Source organism: Poeciliopsis prolifica, unplaced genomic scaffold (genome assembly GCF_027474105.1).
Source record: "Poeciliopsis prolifica strain line A6 unplaced genomic scaffold, Auburn_PproV2 SCAFFOLD006, whole genome shotgun sequence".
Lineage (NCBI taxonomy): Eukaryota > Metazoa > Chordata > Actinopteri > Cyprinodontiformes > Poeciliidae > Poeciliopsis > Poeciliopsis prolifica.
Window position 1 is genome coordinate 9,086,582 of NW_026562381.1, and position 20,284 is coordinate 9,106,865.

The 20,284-nt window shown below is 37.7% G+C and overlaps 1 protein-coding gene across 7 annotated transcripts in view; it reads left to right on the forward strand.

Annotated features, from left to right (window-relative positions):
* atp8a1 (ATPase phospholipid transporting 8A1) overlaps positions 1 to 20,284 on the forward strand; it is a 99,992-nt gene that overhangs the window by 46,302 nt on the left and 33,406 nt on the right. For all 7 annotated transcript variants that reach the window (XR_008605992.1, XM_055030391.1, XM_055030393.1 and 4 more), the window contains 10 exons: positions 2,792 to 2,897; positions 4,649 to 4,731; positions 5,655 to 5,704; positions 5,807 to 5,876; positions 6,276 to 6,360; positions 7,463 to 7,602; positions 9,702 to 9,840; positions 12,843 to 12,907; positions 17,454 to 17,626; positions 19,687 to 19,870. Coding sequence is in view for 6 of the 7 variants with exons in the window: in XM_055030391.1 (XP_054886366.1) it covers positions 2,792 to 2,897; positions 4,649 to 4,731; positions 5,655 to 5,704; positions 5,807 to 5,876; positions 6,276 to 6,360; positions 7,463 to 7,602; positions 9,702 to 9,840; positions 12,843 to 12,907; positions 17,454 to 17,626; positions 19,687 to 19,870 (1,095 nt within the window). In the remaining variant the exon portion in view is untranslated. The remainder of the gene's footprint in view (positions 1 to 2,791; positions 2,898 to 4,648; positions 4,732 to 5,654; positions 5,705 to 5,806; positions 5,877 to 6,275; positions 6,361 to 7,462; positions 7,603 to 9,701; positions 9,841 to 12,842; positions 12,908 to 17,453; positions 17,627 to 19,686; positions 19,871 to 20,284) is intronic.

The window sequence follows — 20,284 nt, forward strand, 5'->3', positions numbered from 1 at the left end:
CAAAATAGCATTTTTGATATGTTTGGTTGGTATTAAATCTACCTCATGCACCAGATTGAGGCAGATGAGCGTAATTTTTAATCACCTCACAGCCAACACTGATTATCCTTTATTCTATCTATAATACCATCTACACCGAAGAGTGATGTCAGGGAAACCTGGTAGTGTTTATGTATGGCTCATTCCCAAATTGGGGGGAAAAAAACAACTTTTTATTAATTTTTTTGTCTAGTTTAATTAGTTTCTAACTAAACACTTACTGATCAGGGGTGATTCAACTGAAAATTGTTAATTTCTGGATGTGCCTTTAGTAAAGATGGCTGTTTCTGATTGGTCTTTATTCTAAGATGTAGTGATTCCTTGTCCTTACTGAATTTTATAAGCCACGGAAATGTAAACTTTTATTTTAAATGTATTTTGATACTAAAGCTCAGTGTCAGTGATACTAAAATATCACTGGCACTCGCACGGCAATGCTGAATTCATTTCACGCCTAGAACTTTCACTCTGCAAACACTTATAGGCTGTGATGAGGATTGTTGCTAGGACATTGCTCACAGTTTTACATGTCTGGAGGCTTTTTGGAGTCATAATGTTAACACTGTGGTGAAGAGGTTAGGAGAAGGGGAGAGTTAACAGTTGTGATAAAATGAAACACCTTGTAGCAATATTTATGTTGGACTTGCTGTCTGCCAGGTTTCACCATCTTGGGTGTTTATTCACAAGCTCTCTTCACTTTCTCCTGACCCTTCAGCCTCTTTGCACATTGGTCAAGTTTGAAGTGATGAGTCTTTCACTAGTGCTGTGGCACAAGTTACCCAGAATTCAGTTTGAGAGCTGATCACATGTAATGCTTAGATGTGTTGTCACCATTTGTCCATGTATTAATAAGCATAACCAACAATTTTGTGTAAATGAATGTTTTTACATTTAAATGATACAGATTCTTAAATAAAGACCTTATTTTTTCTTGTTTTTTTAAATTATGACTGAGTTCAAGGATGGATTTCTACACTCATCATCCTTGAGCTTTTAAACTAGTACAAATAACTTCTCTCTCTCCTACACACACACATCCACACCCACATGTCCTTCGGAGGATACCTGTCAACACAGACCAGATTAGCATGCTGCCAGGAGACAGAGGGGACTCTCAGTGCCACCTGGACTGTAATAGACTCTGTGTATTTTCACTCACAAATGGTCCTTTGATTTGCCCTTTGTGTCCCTATCGTTTATTTTCTCCTTTGCTCCTTTCATCATAGTTCTCAAGGCCAGTAGAACAAATCTACTAACAATGTCAAGTACACAGCTTTGTGTTTAAGTAGGAGAGTGAAATAAGCACTTTTTAAGATAATTGCTTCACAGATTCATACACTTTAAAAGCATAATTAAAGGTTAGTGATTAGTGCATGTTTAACAGCAGCTTTGTATTCGGTTACAGCAGCCTTATGAAAGCTGCATTCATTTCTCATGGAGATGATAAAGCAGCAGGGTGAGCTAATATTAGTCCATTGTTAAAATATATATGTATATTTTATTGTTTTACCCCTGCTGTAATAGGAAGGCCTTCTGCGGGCCTGGAGGCTGCTAATATCCCTGGCTCAGTTGTAGTCAGTGACTCCATACTGGTAGTCCTTCGGCATTAGTTGGAGCCTCAGCAGATGCCTGTCTGAGTCCACCCCACGGCAGCTTAGTCATACTGGTCTTCTCATTAATGTAAATGCCCTGAATATGTAGGTTGGGCTCTTTTTCCCCCCATGAACTGAGACAAGTTTATATTGGTTGGAAAAGCATGACTAAATGTGTGTCAGTAGCTTGAATCCAGCAGGCGAGTTATGTGAGCCTATTGGCTTTTTACCAGCTGTCGTCTGTCCGATCAGATCTGACACTTCAGATCTTACACTACATATTTTTAAGATGGTAACACACACCTTAGGCTGGCTTTTCAAAGAAACAAGGGAAATGATGACATTCTGTAAAAATGGAACGGTTTTATTGACTCGAAGGCCAATGTATCAAAAAATGAAAGGGTAATGTAAAAGAACCACTGGGTAATTTCAGTGTTTTTGCAAACTGAAAACTGGTTCTAGGTTTGATTTGAGATTGATAGATTTATTAAGATGAAAATATTTTCTGGGTTAAATCTGCCAAACAGAGAAAGGTGTTGCATTGTTTTGCAAAAGTATTCATACTACAACTTTGAAGTAACTGAAACCTATTCAAATTATGTCAAAGAAAAATATGAAACACTTTGTTTTACTGGGTTTTTTGTGATAGATGATGATAAATGCCAAAATCATACTTTATGATTTTGAAGTGAAAAAATTTTTGAGTAAGATCTAAAATTTTGGCATTTATTTATAGTTGCATACACTGGAATATTGTCTTTAGTAAGCTCAATGCAAACACAAGACACTGTAAATAGTATTTTTGAAATTTTGTTATTTTCCAGTTCAGATTTTCAACAACATATCTGTTTCTGTTTTTTTTTTTTTTTACCATTGAAGCAGTTCTTTGACGTTGTTTAAATGTCAAAATGTCAACTTGCAGTTCATTCTGATCTACAGCAAATAATTAATAAAAAACCTTTTTCCATTTCTTGCTCTTACTATATAGTTGCTTTTGCTGGATTTTACGGTTAAGAATCAGCTAGATGTCTAAAATGTCTCCTTCATATCAATGTGTCTCTGTGTCTCTCTTCCACCTCAGAACAGGGTCGTTTGGCTTCTTTTAACATGTTTTATTTAAGAACATTAAAAGTCAAAGCGGTCTTTTCTTCTGTCTTTAGCCTACAGCTGCTGTTATTCTGGAGTTCATGACCATGATGGCCATCTGTCACACTGCAGTCCCTGAGCGCGTGGACGAAAAAATCATCTACCAAGCCGCTTCTCCAGGTATTATAGCTTATTGTTCATCTTCTGGTATATTATCCCAGCATATTGTGTGCCAAATGGCTCTGTCCTGTTGTTAAATTGACTGATAAACTCAGGATTGATCTTTGTTGTAAACGGTCAAGATTTTTTCCTGCAACATTTTACAAGTTTATAATTAAAAAAAACAACAAAAAAAAAAACATGTCCACATTCAAAACACTGTTTAGGACACATTTTTTCTATTTATAATCCCAAATTTCTTCTGTATGCACTCTCTGAAACTACATAACAAACAATACCGAACCTGCTTTTAGGTGGTTTGAATAAAAATAATGTCCTTGAAGTGTTTCTCTGATGTTTAATTCGAAGTGTAGCAACCTGTGAGCCTGGGCAACGGGAACGCTCTGCTGCAGCCTTCTGGCCCCAGTATCTCATATGAATGTAATAGTGCATTTATATAATCCTAAGAGCACAAGATCACGCTATAAAATGCAGTCTCCTGTTTACAAAAAGCATGCTGTATGTCACTTTTGATTCCTTTAGCCTTAGCATGATCCCTCAGTCTCACACATTCACAGTTCAGTCTAATGAATAGAGACAGCTGTCAGTCAGGAAAGCATGCCCTTCAGCGCTTCTTTTAACTCCACAGAACTGCCATTGTGACAAACACTAGAGAAAGAGGAAAACCTTAAAGTATTTACAATAAAATAGACAAGCAAAACAAGCCTACATCTGCATTATTTTGTCAGTGTAACAGTATTATGTCTCTACAGTTGAAAGTAAATGTCAGGAAATGAGTGACTCATAAAGACCTCTGCATTCTTAAACCTGCAAACTGAGATATGTTAAGTATAGTTAAAATTTGGCAACAAATATACAATTCCTTTAAATGTTTTTACATTTTGGACCAACACTCAAGTTTAGCACAACTACTAATCTATTAATACATGGATCTCTAGCTAAACTACAATATTGAAGAAGGGGGGCGGGATATCAGTACACAAAAATGTAGTTTAATTTGTAAAAAGTTTCTATTTCCCTCCCACTAGTCCACAATTCTGCACCTTTTTGTATTGTTCTGCCACATAGAGTCCATTAAAATACATTGATGTCTATGGATTTGTGTGACAAAACATGAACATCAAATAATACCAATATTTGTTCAATGTACTATTATCTCTTTATATGTAATGTATGTTTTTGTGCTTTTTGATATTTTACGTGAATACAGGCTGTTTCTATTCTCCTCTTCTACTCTGTTTTTGGTGAATATGGCAACCATGACCTCAGTTGGGATAGATCCACATTTTTCTGTCTTTCTGATTTATTAATGTGATGCTTCAAACTCTCTTCGTGACCTTTAAGCCCCCTGGGTGCCATTATCTATGTCAGATGTCAGCAATAATTGCAGCAAGACATCCAACTAAGAAAATACCACTTTTTTTGTCTTAATTCATTACCCTTGGAATATAATAATCAACAATGAATGCATTCTAAGTGTCTTTGCAACTGTGTTATTGAACACTGTGATATCAATATGTTTATATGTTGTGCAGCGTTAATTCAAACGTTTCTATTATGGACTGTATTACACTGCAGTTTCTTAAGCATTAATTACCTATTCCTTATATTAAGTTTTTTCCCAGGGGAGAAGATTTATGTTTAAGCCGTTAGTTCTGTAGAATGTCAAGCTCAAATTCCAAGTTATTTAAGGGCAACAATATGTCAACAGGTCTGTTCATGGCACGTTTTTCTCTTTATTTTCTTTTAAGATGAAGGCGCTCTGGTGAGAGCCGCTCGAAACCTCGGCTTTGTGTTTTCTGGACGAACCCCTGACAGTGTGATTGTGGAAATAGTAAGTTGAGACTGAACTGAGGAAAGTGAAGCAGGCTGTTGTGTTGATAGATGGAACATGGAATATATATAACACCGTTTTCATGATTCACTGTGATGGTAAACATGAACATCAAACTGTGGGGACTCGGGAGATAATCACCACAGTTTATGTTAAATGCTAAATAGGAAATGTGACACATTTGGAGAATGTCCTGTTGAAAGAAATGGTTTCTAAGTTTTTCAGCCAGTAATGTGACCCTTAATAAGCCCCATAAACACTCGTCCTGCTGATAAACACCCATCTGCAAATAACAATAACTTTTGCTATTTAAAATATAAATATTAAGGATATGTTCAATGCTAGTCTTGTCCTTCACAAAAATAATTTCATGGATGACCAGACCATACCTGTGCTTTTCATGTTTGTCTCTAAAGAGTGGTCCAAACGCGAAATAAACATTGTTTCTATCAGTCTTAAATTTAGCAAGAGTAAAACCGTCCAGTTTGTTTTATTGTTATTAATACTGTGGATTTGGAACTGTTAGCTTAAGTGACAAACATGATAATTGCACTAACAGGCCCTGAGGCTCAAAAGCCAGAACGGTTTTCTTTTTTTTTTTTATCCTCTTGGGGTGTATATGTTTGTTCCATTTCCTAATCGTCATTAGAGCTTTTAAAGGTCTCATGATATTTCACCTCGCAGTCTTCCCAATTAAGGAGGTTAATTGAATTTTACCTTGTTCTTCTGCAATCAGAAGGCAACTGATAAACAGTTTTAAACTGCAGTTACGGCTGATTTAAATGAAGAGAAAGGGTTGGCTTGTGCTATTTAATGAAAGCGCAGACAGAAAATGAAGATGGAGGATTTTCCATTGAATTGATTTGCTAAACTTGCATTTCGCTTTTCTTTCTTTTTTTCCCATTTTATTTTGTTTTTTTTAGCTTGGAAGCGAAGAAAAGTATGAACTGCTTCATGTGCTGGAGTTTACAAGGTATTTCTTTTCTTTTAAATGCTTCTGTTATTTCATATTGAGATTTTTTTCCCCCTGTTTTTTTTCATTTTCACCATCCTGTTTGGGCTTTTTGTTGTGCAGCACAAGGAAGAGGATGTCTGTCATCATGCGCACCCCATCTGGCAAGATTCGCCTCTACTGCAAAGGAGCTGTGAGTCTGTCTCTCTCCATGGCAACACCACCATCGCCACTCTCCCCACTCCGCCTCTCCCTCACATTAGGAAGTCTTTCTTCGAGCAGCAGGATAAAGGCTGCTTCATATCACACATGTACAGTGTGACAGACAGAAATGTTTGGTTTTATCTGCAGTGGTTGAAGTCAGCAGAACCTTCAACATTTTTTGGTGCATTACACTGGGAATAAAATATTTGAAGTTCTGTATTTTGAATTTAGTTGTGAAAACTGGAACACATAATCAAGAAGATCACAAAAATCCACGCATATGATAAGACATGGAAACAGATTCCATTTAACAATGCAAACAATTTCAGCCGGTCACTGTCTCTACCCTCTGGTTGTCGGTAACCAATGAGTTTTTATTTCCCTTCAGGACACTGTGATCTACGACCGTCTGGCCGACAGCTCAAGGTACAAAGAGATCACATTAAAGCACCTGGAGCAGTTTGCCACTGAGGGTGAGTGGAGAAATACTGCCCTCTGTCTCAGCTAACCTGCAATGCACAGAAGACGGCGCTTATGTCTTCCTGGCCACGATCAAATGTTTTATTCTAGCAGCCCACTGAGGGTTTTTTTCCTCCCCAAGTGGTTTCACTCCCACTAATCCTTTTTTGGATAATTGATTTAGATGAGTATTAGGAGAAGTAACAACATAAAACTGTAAACTGGTTGGAAACTGCAGTAGAAGGAGCCCCTCGTGTGCTATGTTCATACTGCCCCCTTGTGAAACAGCAGCAAAATTATGTCACTGGGAATATTTGACGTAAGCTAAATATAGCATTTTGGCTGGATTGTGAAGGTCCTTGATCTGTCAATTAGAAAGAGCTGGAAATGGCTAAAAACAAATGTCAGTTACTGTGAATTGTTTTGGTGGATACTAAATGTGAACTTGGTGCCATTACATCCATCTAGGTCTGAATTAACAGTCGAAACTCGGTACACATCCATCTCTTCTGTGATGGACTGTTAGAGAATATTAGTGAACATGGAGATTCAAGAGACTCAACAGCATTTAGACATCAGTAAATGTCTTTACGTGTTTTCAACAGGTTTCCAAAAAGTGTTGTTTTCTTTGCCATCTCCATTCTACAGAAATGTACCAGTTTGTCTGAAGCCTGTAAGGAGTTATTAAATGGGGCATATCAGTTATTAAAAAAAAAAAAAAAAGAAAGATAAAAAGAGGTGATTTTTCTACAGATTAACACAAATATGGGCACTGAATTCAGAGATTCAGTTCACTGTATAAAATGATAATTTATTTACTTTTCCCTCATGGTCTGACTTTAAATGGGTCCAACATTTTGCTGCTTTAAGTCATTTATGTCTTCCTACATGGTTTCTTTTTAGTAAATGCCAGAATGAAGGATTCTCAGGTGAATTAACAACCTGTGCCTTTCTATGTGAGTGGAATGGCACACATTGAGTTATTTTCTAAGGCATCACTTCAAACAGTTGTTTGCCAGGAGAAAAAAATTAAATGAGTATTAGACCCTCCTTCTGACTGGATCTCTGTTTAAGAAGTTATGATGTTTGAAGTTATGATTGTGTTCACTCCTCCAGGCCTGCGCACTCTGTGCTTTGCGGTAGCAGATATCAGCGAGTCGTCCTATCAGCACTGGGAGGAGCTGCACCAGCGAGCCTGCACCGCCATCCAGAACAGAGCCCTGAAACTGGAGGAGAGCTACGAGCTCATAGAGAAGGTTTGTGATGAGAAACGCAATGATTTTCTGTTGATAATACCCGTTCGGTTCAATTTAATTTGAGTTTATCACAAACCCAACTACGCTACTTTATTGGCATCCCTATTTGGTGAGAGTACAGTGGCCAGTCATCTTTCAACATTTTGCCATGCTGGATGAACTCATGATGTTTCATTTTTAGTTTTTTGGCAGAGGCCACCAGAGTTTTATTTAAACATGTTAAGGAATAGGGAAGCAGGCCCACAGTGTAATCGACCATTCAATATGCTGAACAGTGAACATAAGGAGATTGAAAACACATTTATACTTTGTTTCAGACCACAAATGATTGTCAGAGAGCTGTAATTTGGCTCATCTGATCAGAGCTCACAGATCAGGATAACAGGTTACATTTTTACATTTTTGTCTGTGTAAGATTATATTTCTCCAGTAAAAAGATACATTTATCATACGGCTTTTCACTCATTTCTACCTGTGGTGTTGATAAATCTGGAGATTATTATAAGTGTAACTAGAAAGGCAAGTGTAGCTATATGTACAGAGATTCAGATGTCCTGAAATGTGTCTTTTGGTTTGAATCTTAAGTGTTTCTGCAGCAGGTAGTGTTGGTTTTCTATGCGGCTGGTGTGTGTGAAAGAGCTTCTCAAACACAGGAAGCCACAGTTGTAAATCAGCCTTTTGGCTCGTCTTCATGGCTGCTTGGGGCCGCCCAAAACAAATGGAGGCAATGAATCATGAGCAAAACATAAAAGCTTTCAAAAAGGAAAATGTAATGTGGGATGCCTAATGAGCCGAGTGTGGCACTGCGGCTGCCCACGGTTTAGGGTTCACTGCTGCTCTGGGCCACCCACACCTCAACTTTACACAAATCAGCGCCACAAGGGGGCAGAATAGAGCCACAGTCAAATTTTATAGATCACAAGAGTTCCACATTTACTGCATAGACTTTTACAGAGATCTGCTTTAAAACAAACTCAATTAGAATGTTGTTAAAAAGTTATTTAATTTCAGTAAAAAAAATGTCGAGCACATATAGATTGACTAAATGAGTTTAGTTCTTTCCCACTGAATCTAGGTAAGTTGCTTCTCCCATCTTTGTGATGCATAAAATAAGGAATACATGAGTTGTACCGCATTTCATGTACGTCTTTGTGGTGGTGACTTTTACTTCATCTCGCTCTGACTTCATCTGCAACTCACATCTTCTGAATCTCCCCCAAACTCTTCAGTGGTCTTTGCTGCACAATCGACTAACAGCAACGCCTGGACTCGGCTAAACTGCATCTGACCCTGAAGTCTGTTTTAGACCTTGCAGATTGATTTATGCCAAAAAGCTTAATGCCATTATTTTGAACCATTTTCTTTCAATTATGCTACATAAAATACCAGTTAAGTGGAGGTACTTTGTAGGAGGAATATCAGTAGACTGGTCCCTCAGGTAGGAGATGAGTTTGTTCATGTAAATCTGCAGTTTTTTTTAATACAGAAAAGGAGCACATGAAGGCATCATCTAATTGCCTCAGTGCTTCACTACAAATGCAACTTTTTACCTAAACCGATTAATGAAGTAGACGCCTTAATTCTTCTTTTCCATAAATTCAGATAAAAAGTCAATATTTCAGGTACAAAAAGTTAATTATGTCAGAGCACAAAAGTATAAGGTTCTTCCTCAAGCTTCCTGTTCCCAGCAAACAAGCAGGCCAGAGCTACACACAAACTGGCATTAGGGCTCAGGTCTCAATTTAAAGAGCTTCTCTGGTTTTTCCTCGCCTGCTGGCTTCTGTCTCCCCACTGCCACTGGCTCTTGTCAAATTCTTGGTTTTGTGATGAGCCCTTACAAGTCCGTGACCTACCCTAAACAGCCCCAGTTTCCTAAGAAACTGACCAAAAGTGTTTATGGGTCTACTTGTGTGTGCGTGGGGTGAAATCGTGTGAAGAAATGCGCTCTTAGAGGAGCTTAAAAATTGATCCAAAACCTTCTGAGAATCCCTTGGTGTTTTTTTTTTTTTTTTCTGGGTGGTAAACAAAAGCAGTTGGTAGATTTCTTTTTGATCCACGTTAGCACTTACTCGTATATATTCTGACCTTTTCTGTGGTAGAACCTGCAGCTCCTGGGGGCCACAGCCATAGAAGACAAGCTCCAAGACAAAGTCCCCGAAACGATTGAGACGTTAATGAAGGCTGACATTAAGATCTGGATCCTAACGGGGGACAAACAGGAAACAGCCATCAACATTGGTGAGCAACAACAGCGAACTTATCATTAGATATTTGCACCAGAAACAATACAACCAAACATACTTGGTAAAGCTTTGTGTTTTATGTGAATGCTGCTCTCTGTTCTCGGTCATGTAGTGTGGCGTACTGTCTCCCTCTAAAATCATCAGTGGTGTAGTTTGTAAACATTCTTTGCAGCAGAGTTTGTTTTAATTCTCCCTTTCACTGAAAACAACTTCATGTACGCAGTGGGAAGCCGCTACTTAAGCTTCATACAAACAAAGTTCTGCTACCAGCTGCATAATGACTAACTGCTGCTTGAATTGTTAACACATGTACAGTAAAAGCACCTACAGTGCCCTGCAAAAGAATTCCTTCCTTTTGAATGTTTCTTAACTTGTTTTAATGCATTTTATTGGGATTTTAACAAGTGGACCAAAACACAGTAGTAAGTTTTAGCATTAGAGCAGCTTAACACAGCTAGAGGCTGAAATGTTAGCCTATTTTTTTTACTAAGCTCTGTCAGGTTGGATGCAGAGTATCTCTGAAAATAAATTTTTAAGTCTTGGCATAAATTTTGTAGTTTTATGCCTGGACTCTGATTATGCCATTCCAGTACATAAAAATGTTCAGTCTTTCCATTGAAGCACAGTTTGCGTTATGCTTAGGATTTTCTTCCAGAATTGAGCAGCAGTTTTTCACTTTGTCATTTGCACTACATTGTTCTGATTCAATACTTAAACTTTTAATAAAACACATTGATTGTTTGTGGTTGTACTATGAGCAAAGGTAAAAAAAAAAAAAGCATAAATTGTGCAAGACTCTGTAAAGCTCTTTGGAGTACAGATGCTTTCTTTTCTTTTGATGTTCCTGCATCAGGACACTTTTCGCTGTGTTTTTGCACCTCCCTGGTACAGATACTCTCTTCAGTCATTCCTCACACAGCATGATAAACTCTGGATAAGCTCAGTGTTGTTGTGTCACACACGTTTAATGAAAGCATCTGTTGCAGGATGATGTATGACCTCCCTGCGTTGACGTGAAATAAATGCCATGCATATGTACTCAAGCAGGCCCCTCTTCTACATCCCACTTCCTCAGAGATTTTACTGTTGCAGATGTTATCTGGAAGGTAAACAGCCCAACGCTGCCTGGCCGTTTCAGTTTGTAGTTCACGTCCTTGTTTGCCCTGGGATCACAGAAGTGGATGACCACCAAAAGTGGATCAACCTTGAGTACAACCAACTCGGTAGCATAAAGTTTAGAAAAATAGGTTTTAAAAGTGGGTTTGTTTTTGCGGCTGCAACTACCACTGAGGCCTGACTGAATCAGCCTTTTGTGCCCACTGTGCCCAGATGTGAGGGGGCTCAGCTGAGGCTAATGCTCACTGGAAGTATTTTCACAGCTCCACCTTTTGGCTGAGCTGCTCTGTAAAAATTCTGCTCAGTATTTATGTTATTTTTTACTGTTTCCCTCACTGAAACATTATTCCCATTGCCAGTGAAATGGCACTCTGTACAATATTCCAAATTAAACTGATGATGCAGCTCAAGATTTGAGTTAACAGTTGGATAAAGCCTCCATTACCAAAGCGGCTGATTTATTACAAATAACTCCTGCAGTGTTCATGTATCTGGACATAACGTAAGAGAGCTTTTCTGTAAATCTGGCCCAGTTCTATAAAAGAGCAATGTTTCTTTCTCCAGAGATACAGCCTTTTTCTGCTTTCTCTGTAAATACGTTGCAGGTTTAACTCTTGATTTGACCAGTCACATCAGCAGAGACACAAAATAAAACACCTTTCTGGATGCATTCGTATCAACCCTGTTTAAACTCTCGTTGATTGACTGGAAAGTCTGGTTTGTTTGGGGAGATGTCCAGGTTTTGTATTCTTTCCACTTTACAATAATAATTATATAATGGTGAATAAGTTTGTGTTGGTCTGTCACATAACATACCAGTAAAGTACATGAAGGTTTGAGGTTGCTACCTAATGAAATGTGAAAAAGTTCAAAGGATATTATTTAGTTAAGGTTCTGTGTGAAGAATTAAATCTTGCTTCCTTTGTGCAGCTGAGTTTGCTGTGACATGAGTGTTGTTATGCATTCCTCGAGGCCTGCCGGAACGGTCTTTAGTTCCTCCTGGAATTGAAAAGGCTCAAGAATTTAACTGTGACAAAAAAAATGAGTGAAATGAATTAAAAGGTAAACACATTAGACGGAAGGGTTGTGTCAAGAATTGACGAGTGGGGAAGGGAACAGAGACTGTGTTGAGATGGGAAGACATTTTCCACCCTGGCAAATTTTTGGACGTTTGCACCTTTGCACTTAAGAAAACAATCTGCTAGACCCGAGCCTGTTTGGGCTTAACTCTGAAACATGTTCATTTCCTCTGTGTGTGTGCACTGTTGTTTATTCATATGCTTATTTCATTTTCACTCTCAGAAAATGCCACCCATGTGTTCACAAGACAGGTTATGTGGTAATTTCTTTAAAAAAAATATATTGAAATCTCTTTCCAGACAGAAGCAAAGTGTTGAAGCCCTCAAATATGTATGTGGTTATGCCACAGATGGCAGCTTTCTCATACAGCTCCAGTGCTAAAGTGAAGGCTTTAGTCTTGGTTCATGAAATATTTCTGTTTTCCCCCCAATGAGAGGCTCCATCCACCACTTGCTGGTGACCCTGGGTGTGTGTCCCGGCCAAGCACTGTGGAGCTCATTCCCCAGAGAGCCATGTTGGGTAACCCAGAGTTGTAACTGCCTGTTAAAACAGGAAACTGACAAACTCTTGTAAACCAAACTCATTAGTCATGTCCTAAGACGGGAGTTTTCAGCTTGCTGTAACATTTAGATTTTTACTGCCTGTTTGAGAAAATTGATACATTTTCTCCCTTTTTTTTGTAGTTTTATGCCTTCAATGTACTATGACCTAAGCAATGATTTTGCTTCCGTCTTTTGTAATATATCAAAAAGCTTCAGTACATGTTTTGTTTTGTTCTTTTTTCTTTCTGTGATCCGACAGGACATTCCTGCAAACTTCTTACAAAGAACATGGGCATGCTGGTGATTAATGAAGACAGTCTGAATGTAAGTATTTTTGGATTTCTTTGATCATAATTAAAAATTATCCGTATAAAACTAATGATGGAAAAACATGCAAAAATAAATGTAAAATATTTACTTTTCTTTTCATTTGTATATCTGCTTTTTAAACTACATTTCCAGTCTCAGGGTTTTGTAAAAATTGATCACATAATCTCTCTTCAACAATTACTATATGGCGCATATTTAATACTGCACTGTAAAACAGCATTATACTATTATTTTAAAGGATAAATAGAGTTATTGGGTCAAACCATAGGCCTCCAATTTCTGTCCTCGAGAGCTTTTGTGCTACATCTTTAAGATGTATTTCTGTTCAAACACATACATTAAGTGGTTAAATTATAACCTCACTTTGCCATCAGGTTCTGCAGAGAATTAAACATTCATTGACTTGGAGACCAGAAATTCAAACCAACATCTAATTTTAGAAATTTGCACAGTGAACCCCGCTAGTATAACTTTAATGCTAAGATTTTGAAGACCATATCAAGATTTCCAAACCCAGTGTTGTTGCATGACAGAAGTTAAAAGCTTTAAAAAATTAGAAATGTTATTGTACCATGTTCAGCATTCCTGTTACCTGCAAATCTTGCTCTATCTCATCTGAATGAACTGCATACATGTTTAAACATGTTAGAGAAAACAGTTTCCTCTAAATATCTTTTTACATTGCTGTCGTCCTCCTAACATTTATCTTACTAATACTGATTAAACTTTTTAAACTAAGTTAGTTTTCTTAACTCAGTAACTACATCCACACTAAAGAGTGTTGTTAAAGTTGATTGAACTAAAACTTTGCTAATTTTGGGGACACCAGTCAATTCCTCTGTGCATATGTAGTGTACACACATTTCTGCAGAATTAACATCTGTGGTTTCCACATCTGCTCTGAAGAACTATTATTGCAAGATGTTAAAGAAACTTAAGATTCTACTTTTTATGGGAACTTCTTGCTGTGGGCATGTACTTCTTCTATATGTCTAATTGGAAAATCTAAATAAGGCTACACACATTTTATGTTGATTAATAACAATTCATCCCTTGCTTTGGAAGTAACTCTTAACTATCCTCACTTTGTCTTTTCTGGCAAAGAAAGATTTGCCTGTATTAAAGGATGAGGCCACAGGGTGCCTTCCATAAAAACCCAGCCCACATCCTGAAATCCGCATTTAACATGACGACACCCAACAGGGAAGTCTGTTAACCTCCTTGCAAGAGAGCCATGTCTGTTGTTCCTGCGTTTGAAAAGGGCAAGTCCCTGCAGTTTCAGCAGGGGAAAAGCTACATATGTCGACTGAAGCCAGGACATCGGCTTTGTCAGACAGAAAGACAGGAAAAAGACGAAAAGCTGTGAATGAAGCGGCTGGATGGGGTGGTTCTCTGTGATGACGGACGGCCTTCATCCTGTCAGACGTTTGTTAAACGTGATAAATGGAGCCGAGGTAGAATGTTAGGTTGGTGCATTCATACAGCCCACAGGCCAGTGCTTTGAAATGTCAGCTCCCATTCTGCTGTGGTTGAGCAGATGCTTACATAAGGCAGTTTGTTAAAACTCAGAAACTGAAAGCTGTCCACCAAGCCAGAGAGCTGGGCTGTGGGGTCAGCAGATATGAGAGCACTTATTCAAACATGGATCTCTTTTTGCCTGTTTTCAGACCCAAATATGTCTGAATTAGCATTAGTTTCTAATTTAAAGGGGGCCTATTATGCTAAATTTAATGTTTGTACGTTTTTATGCTTTCCTTTACATCTCAACTTTAAAAAAAAAAAAAAAAAAAAAATCAAGCACTTAAAAAACCCACCCAGGGTTTTCTTGGTAATAAGTAAATATTTTTTGGTATCTGGAAAGCAAGCCATTTCAAAAACCTTCCAATGAGTCATATTTGAACACAACCTATGAACCTCTGCCGAGCCCAGCTAAATGCCAAGCAGAGCTCCAGGAAGCTTGGTGGCATGTTTTACTGCTACATGCACTGTACAATTGCTGCTAGAAAACGCAAGTGTTTCTTTGTTGACTTACCATCCAGAAACATTTTTCTGCATTCTTCTTGATTGTATAGGAGGCTCTAATTCTACTTTTCAAAAATTCACAGTTGTGTAATTGTGCATCTGTTTGCAGGGATTTTCAAGTGCGAGGGTAAATGTTGAGTTGGGGGCATGGCCAGCAGCAGCTAATGTTGATTCAAACAGAGGCTCCAAAGCAGATCATTCTGAAAATATATCCAAATATGCAGAACTGAGCAGGCTAAAACCTAAAGCTAGTCTTTTTTTTTTTTTCAATGTAATGAGCATGTTTTGTATAGGCCTAGCCTCACAAAAAATGTGTAAACCCATCTCTGTGCTTTTTTATGAAGTTTGAGTGTCTCCTTGTTGTAGGCCTCTGAGTCTGAACAGATGATGACATTTGATCCATACAAATGTCCAGATTCCACATCATGACGGTCACGTCCTTTTGGTTGCATCAGTCAAGAACTATATCAACAATGGAGCTCAGTCTAAATGGGAAGCTCCCGTGGATTTCTGAATGGCCACCACATACCAAAACCAAACACTAGCTCGTCACATCGGCTCAACTGGTGATTATAGCCATAACAAAGAGGCTTTAGCCGGAGACAAGTAGCATTAGCGCTAAAATTCCTCAGTGGAAATAAAGGGGGAAATGAGCAAAGTACTTGAGGAAATTGTAAACGTTGCCTATCAGACTTTGTGATGGATTGCTGATGTCTCAAATAAAGTGGATTTTTTTTCTTTCCAGTGGTCTGTACAAAGAGCATTTCATGCATTGCTAATGCACTGAGATGTAATCTAAAACGACCCAGGGCAACTCAGATCTAACTGTTGTACTTAAATTTAGATATTGTGGGTACCCTAACTTCAACACATTCATGGATACACATGCGCTTGTCCACTGTTCACCATCTCAAGCTGTTTTATAGATCCCATCAGGATGGTAAAATCCTCCCAGCTGCTCTCGGCTTGTATCCTCTTGCTCAGCTTCTCTCCTGTTAATCCATCATCTCTCTCCGTGCGTGTCTCTCAGTCTGCACTGCTCACTTTGTGAAACGTAAAGCCTCCCTCTCCAAATATTTCCCTTAAGCTGAGGTTTCAGAGTTCTGTTATGCCAGGCGAAAATTGCGCGGTCCCCATGGTGCAATCTGAATGCTTTGACATATCTGACCTCCACACCAGGCCAGGCACCTTCCTCCTTCAGTTCTGAAAATGGTCTCCATTATTTCTTTGTATGAGTTCAGCTGTTTGTGCATCTGCTTGGCACCACATATTCAACACTTTCCCTTTTATTTTCTTCTATAAGTTGAAGCTTGTTTATAAATGAACAATTTTTACCATAACACACAAAAAAACAAAGATATTGTTTGTTTTAAGTTAAATAAAGAGGCTTCCTACCTGTCTGATAATAAGAAATTCTCTTCATCTGTGGAGAAAACAGAAGATAAAAACAGTGATCTCACTGCTCCGTCCTTTCAGACATGCTTGTATTCCAAGACAGTTGATCCTCTTGTCAGAATCGTTTATTTTTTTTCCCCATCATCTCTTATCAGTCATCGTTGGGTCTACTGTAAAGATATCAGAATCATATCTGAATCAGTCTTCAATCTATCAAAGGTATCGCCTCATAGCCTGAGTTTAAGTGTAATAAATATGAAAGATGATAATAAACATCCAGGATGAGAAGCAGATGTTCCTCTGCAGTTTGGTGTTAGAAACTGGAGTTAAGACGTAAGCTGATCAGACCTTGCAGTATGACCACCTCCCTGATGAAGAGTTGCCACTAAAGCATCCCTGATTTGCCATACCATGAACTCCACCAATACCTGAAGGTGTGCTGCAGTATCTGACATGCTTTGGTAGATAGTACATGTCAAAATAACCTCCACATGTGAAGATTTATCATAATTTAACAAACCTTTCCATTTTAAAAATGAAAAACGGAACTTTGAAATTTAGATCCCAGGGTGAAGAACATTATGTTCTTTACATCGTACATTTTTTTCAAGCTTTCTCTGAACAAATGTTTCAAACAAAGCTTGTGGACTTTCTATTTATTCAAAACTCTGTGGGGTTTTTTTTTTACCTAAAAAGGAAGTCTGCAAATTCAAACAAACACAGCTTAAATTTTCAGACCTGTTTAAGAAAGAGTTGATTAAAGAATTCAGTCCAGTCTTTGAAGAGAATTCCTTTAAGGAAATATGACTTATAATTGCTGCAAGTATGTTGGAGTAGGACCAAGTCAAAAGTAAATATGAGTTTTAATACCAAGTGTATAGCATTGCAATATACATGACTTTACACAGAGATCATTTATATGAAGGCCTGTGTGGAGTCTATTTGAGTTACTGCGTGAAAATTTAATTCACATTTATACAAAAGGTGCTTTTACTTCATTGTTCTTTCACATGTGTATTTTCTAAAAGTTGTATCAAAGCAAAATAATAGAGGTTATATTATTGCTTCTACACAAATCTAGCTGTATATAACTAATGCTATTGTCATATTTTTTATCTTTCAGGCAACCAGGGAAACACTTAGTCACCACTGTGGACTTCTGGGAGAAGCCATCTACAAGGAAAATGACTTTGCTCTCATTATTGACGGAAAGACTCTTAAATACGCTCTAACGTTTGGAGTCCGTCAGTACTTCCTGGATCTGGCCTTGTCCTGTAAAGCAGTCATTTGTTGCAGGTAAAATTTACTCCTGAGGGAATAAAATAAACCTGAAATACAAGTGAACATTTGAAACGTTCCAATAAGAAATCAGTTGTGATTGATTCTGACACAAGCTATTAAAGTATTTGTCTAAATGAAATCAATTCCCAAATTGATGACAGCAGAACCTGCAAACATAAAGACAAATTAAGCTTGGAGAACTGATAATTCTACTTGTCCATTATTATCAAAACTGTGTAACACTAGTAAATAAAACTGGCAATGAAAATATATTCCAGTGACATCCTTTGCCACATAAACTGTAGGAAGTACTTATGTGCTTAAGCGCTTGTGACGGGCTACCAGGCCAGAAATCACCAGCATGTTCTCAGAGTACCTTAATTACCTTTGCACTGTGTACATGATCTCAAATTTTTATTTTTCTTCCCCCTCCAACTGTGTTTGCATTGGGTACACACAAAGATACACCAGGGAAGGAAAAATTCTTCATAAACCTCAGAAAATAAGCTTTCACATTAACCCTGTAAAGACAGATACAACATTTATTTGCTTTGCGATTTGTTCACAAAGAAGGATCTTCCATGTTTTACTATTTTAGACCTGTAAATGTGAAATATTTCAGATGTGAGCAGTTCGTATCTTTTTTTTTTATTTAGTTCTCTTTTATAAACTAGTTATTTACTAACTGAAAAAATATGAAATGACATCTAGAGAATGATCTGAGGTAAATACAAAATATGTGTGAAATATTTCAAAGTTGGCTGTGCTGATTATGCTTTTAATGGGTTGAAGGTAACTGCACATTCTTGTGTTGGATAGATTTTTACTAGAGGTCAGGTGTCAACACAGCAACAGTAAATATATTCTGACTCCTTATACTTGGACTCCAGTCAAATAACATAAAAATCTCTAATGGGTGGAGTTTATTACTTCATACGGAGCTGTGGACAGATCTTTGCTTCCCTCAATACATGAAGTGTCAGCAGCCGGCTCGCCTGGCACGGTGGAGCTCAAATGGAAAAATACGCTTGCAGGTTTGCTCCCTTATGTCCTCGCGTTCTTCACACTAAACATGCAACAGGTAATAACTGTCTGAGCACCAAGTCAATAAATAACGTTCTCCACTGACTTTAACTGTTAGAAAGGCATGTGCTATTTGATTTCTTGATATAATGTGAATTCTTTGAACTTGCACATTTCACTTTGCAGAAATTGCTCTTTATCACCAAATGTCTTTTTTCCTTTTCTGTGTCTGCAGAAGAGATTTATTGCCTGAGTTTGGTTTTTAACTTTTTTTCTCATGCAAATGTATCAAACTGATTGTATATAACTTCAAAATATCACAGAATTTGCAATGCTGCACCCAACCAAGACAATTTTTTAGCTAATTCCAGTTTCTCCGCAAAAGCTATAAAAAGTTACAAGTGCGTTTCTCTTGATTTTACTCCCTTAACAGCTTTAATGTGGTAAAATAAAACATTAAATCTTTCCAGAAAAGCTTTAACTTACAAACCTATCTATTTCCTTCCCTAAAAATATTAAATGAAATTACTTCCTGATTAAACACAGAATGCCTTTTAGTCCTTTACCCAAACATATATGGCTGTCTTTTTGTCTTGCACTGCTCAAAATGTAAAGGTCCACCTCAAAATAAAAAGCAACTGTGTATAACTTGAAATAGAAAAATCTGATTCCTGAACTCTGTGATTTATTGTGACTCAGTGATTCATTGGAGCCCAAGAAAATATCCTTTCTTGGGCTGCAATGAATATTATCTATTATATAAGTTCAATCCATCCAGATCCCTCTGGATGGACTGAACTGTTCTTTAATGCAACTGTTTTAGAAGGACATCAAGACGACGGGTAGTATCTTTAAAAACTACAAGCTATTGAGTTATTGTTTTCATTTTTATGCAAAATTGTTATTGCCATAATAAATGGTTCATTTATTTAATATAAATACAAGAAAAAAATAATGTACTAAAGTTGTATGTTGTATAATTAAAGGCATTACTTCTTTTGAACTTGCTAAATCATGTTTTGCGTAATACAAACGCCGCTGGTTTCTTTCAGAGTTTCTCCTCTTCAGAAGTCAGAGGTGGTTGAAATGGTGAAGAAACAAGTGAAGGTGATCACATTGGCCATCGGGGACGGAGCTAACGATGTAGGAATGATCCAATCAGCTCATGTCGGAGTGGGAATCTCTGGCAACGAAGGTTTGCAGGCAGCAAACTCTTCTGACTACTCTATTGCCCAGGTGAGCGCAACAGCATCATAAGGAAAGAGGAAATGTTTTCAAGTTTTCTTCATATAAAAAGTGGATAAAGTGAAGGATAAGATGCGTTTAAGACCTGAATAGTGTGACACAAACAATAATACTGAATCTTTAAAATGTTTTTGTTCCTGAAAGGCAAACAACACCTAGGAATACACCTGAGCTAAAAGAAACATAAACATCTACTTTGTTTTCTTAGTTTATCAGCAGGATATAGTGATACATTTCTTTTGTACCTGTCACTGCCTTCTCATGTGTTTTGTGTAAGTGATAGGATTGCACCTATTGTTCTGAATAACAATAGGTGATCTATCTGAATGAGCTGGGGCTTAAAATTGAAGTAGAAACACCTGTAAAACAGGCGCCTGGTGACATCTAATTTCAAACAAAGCTCCA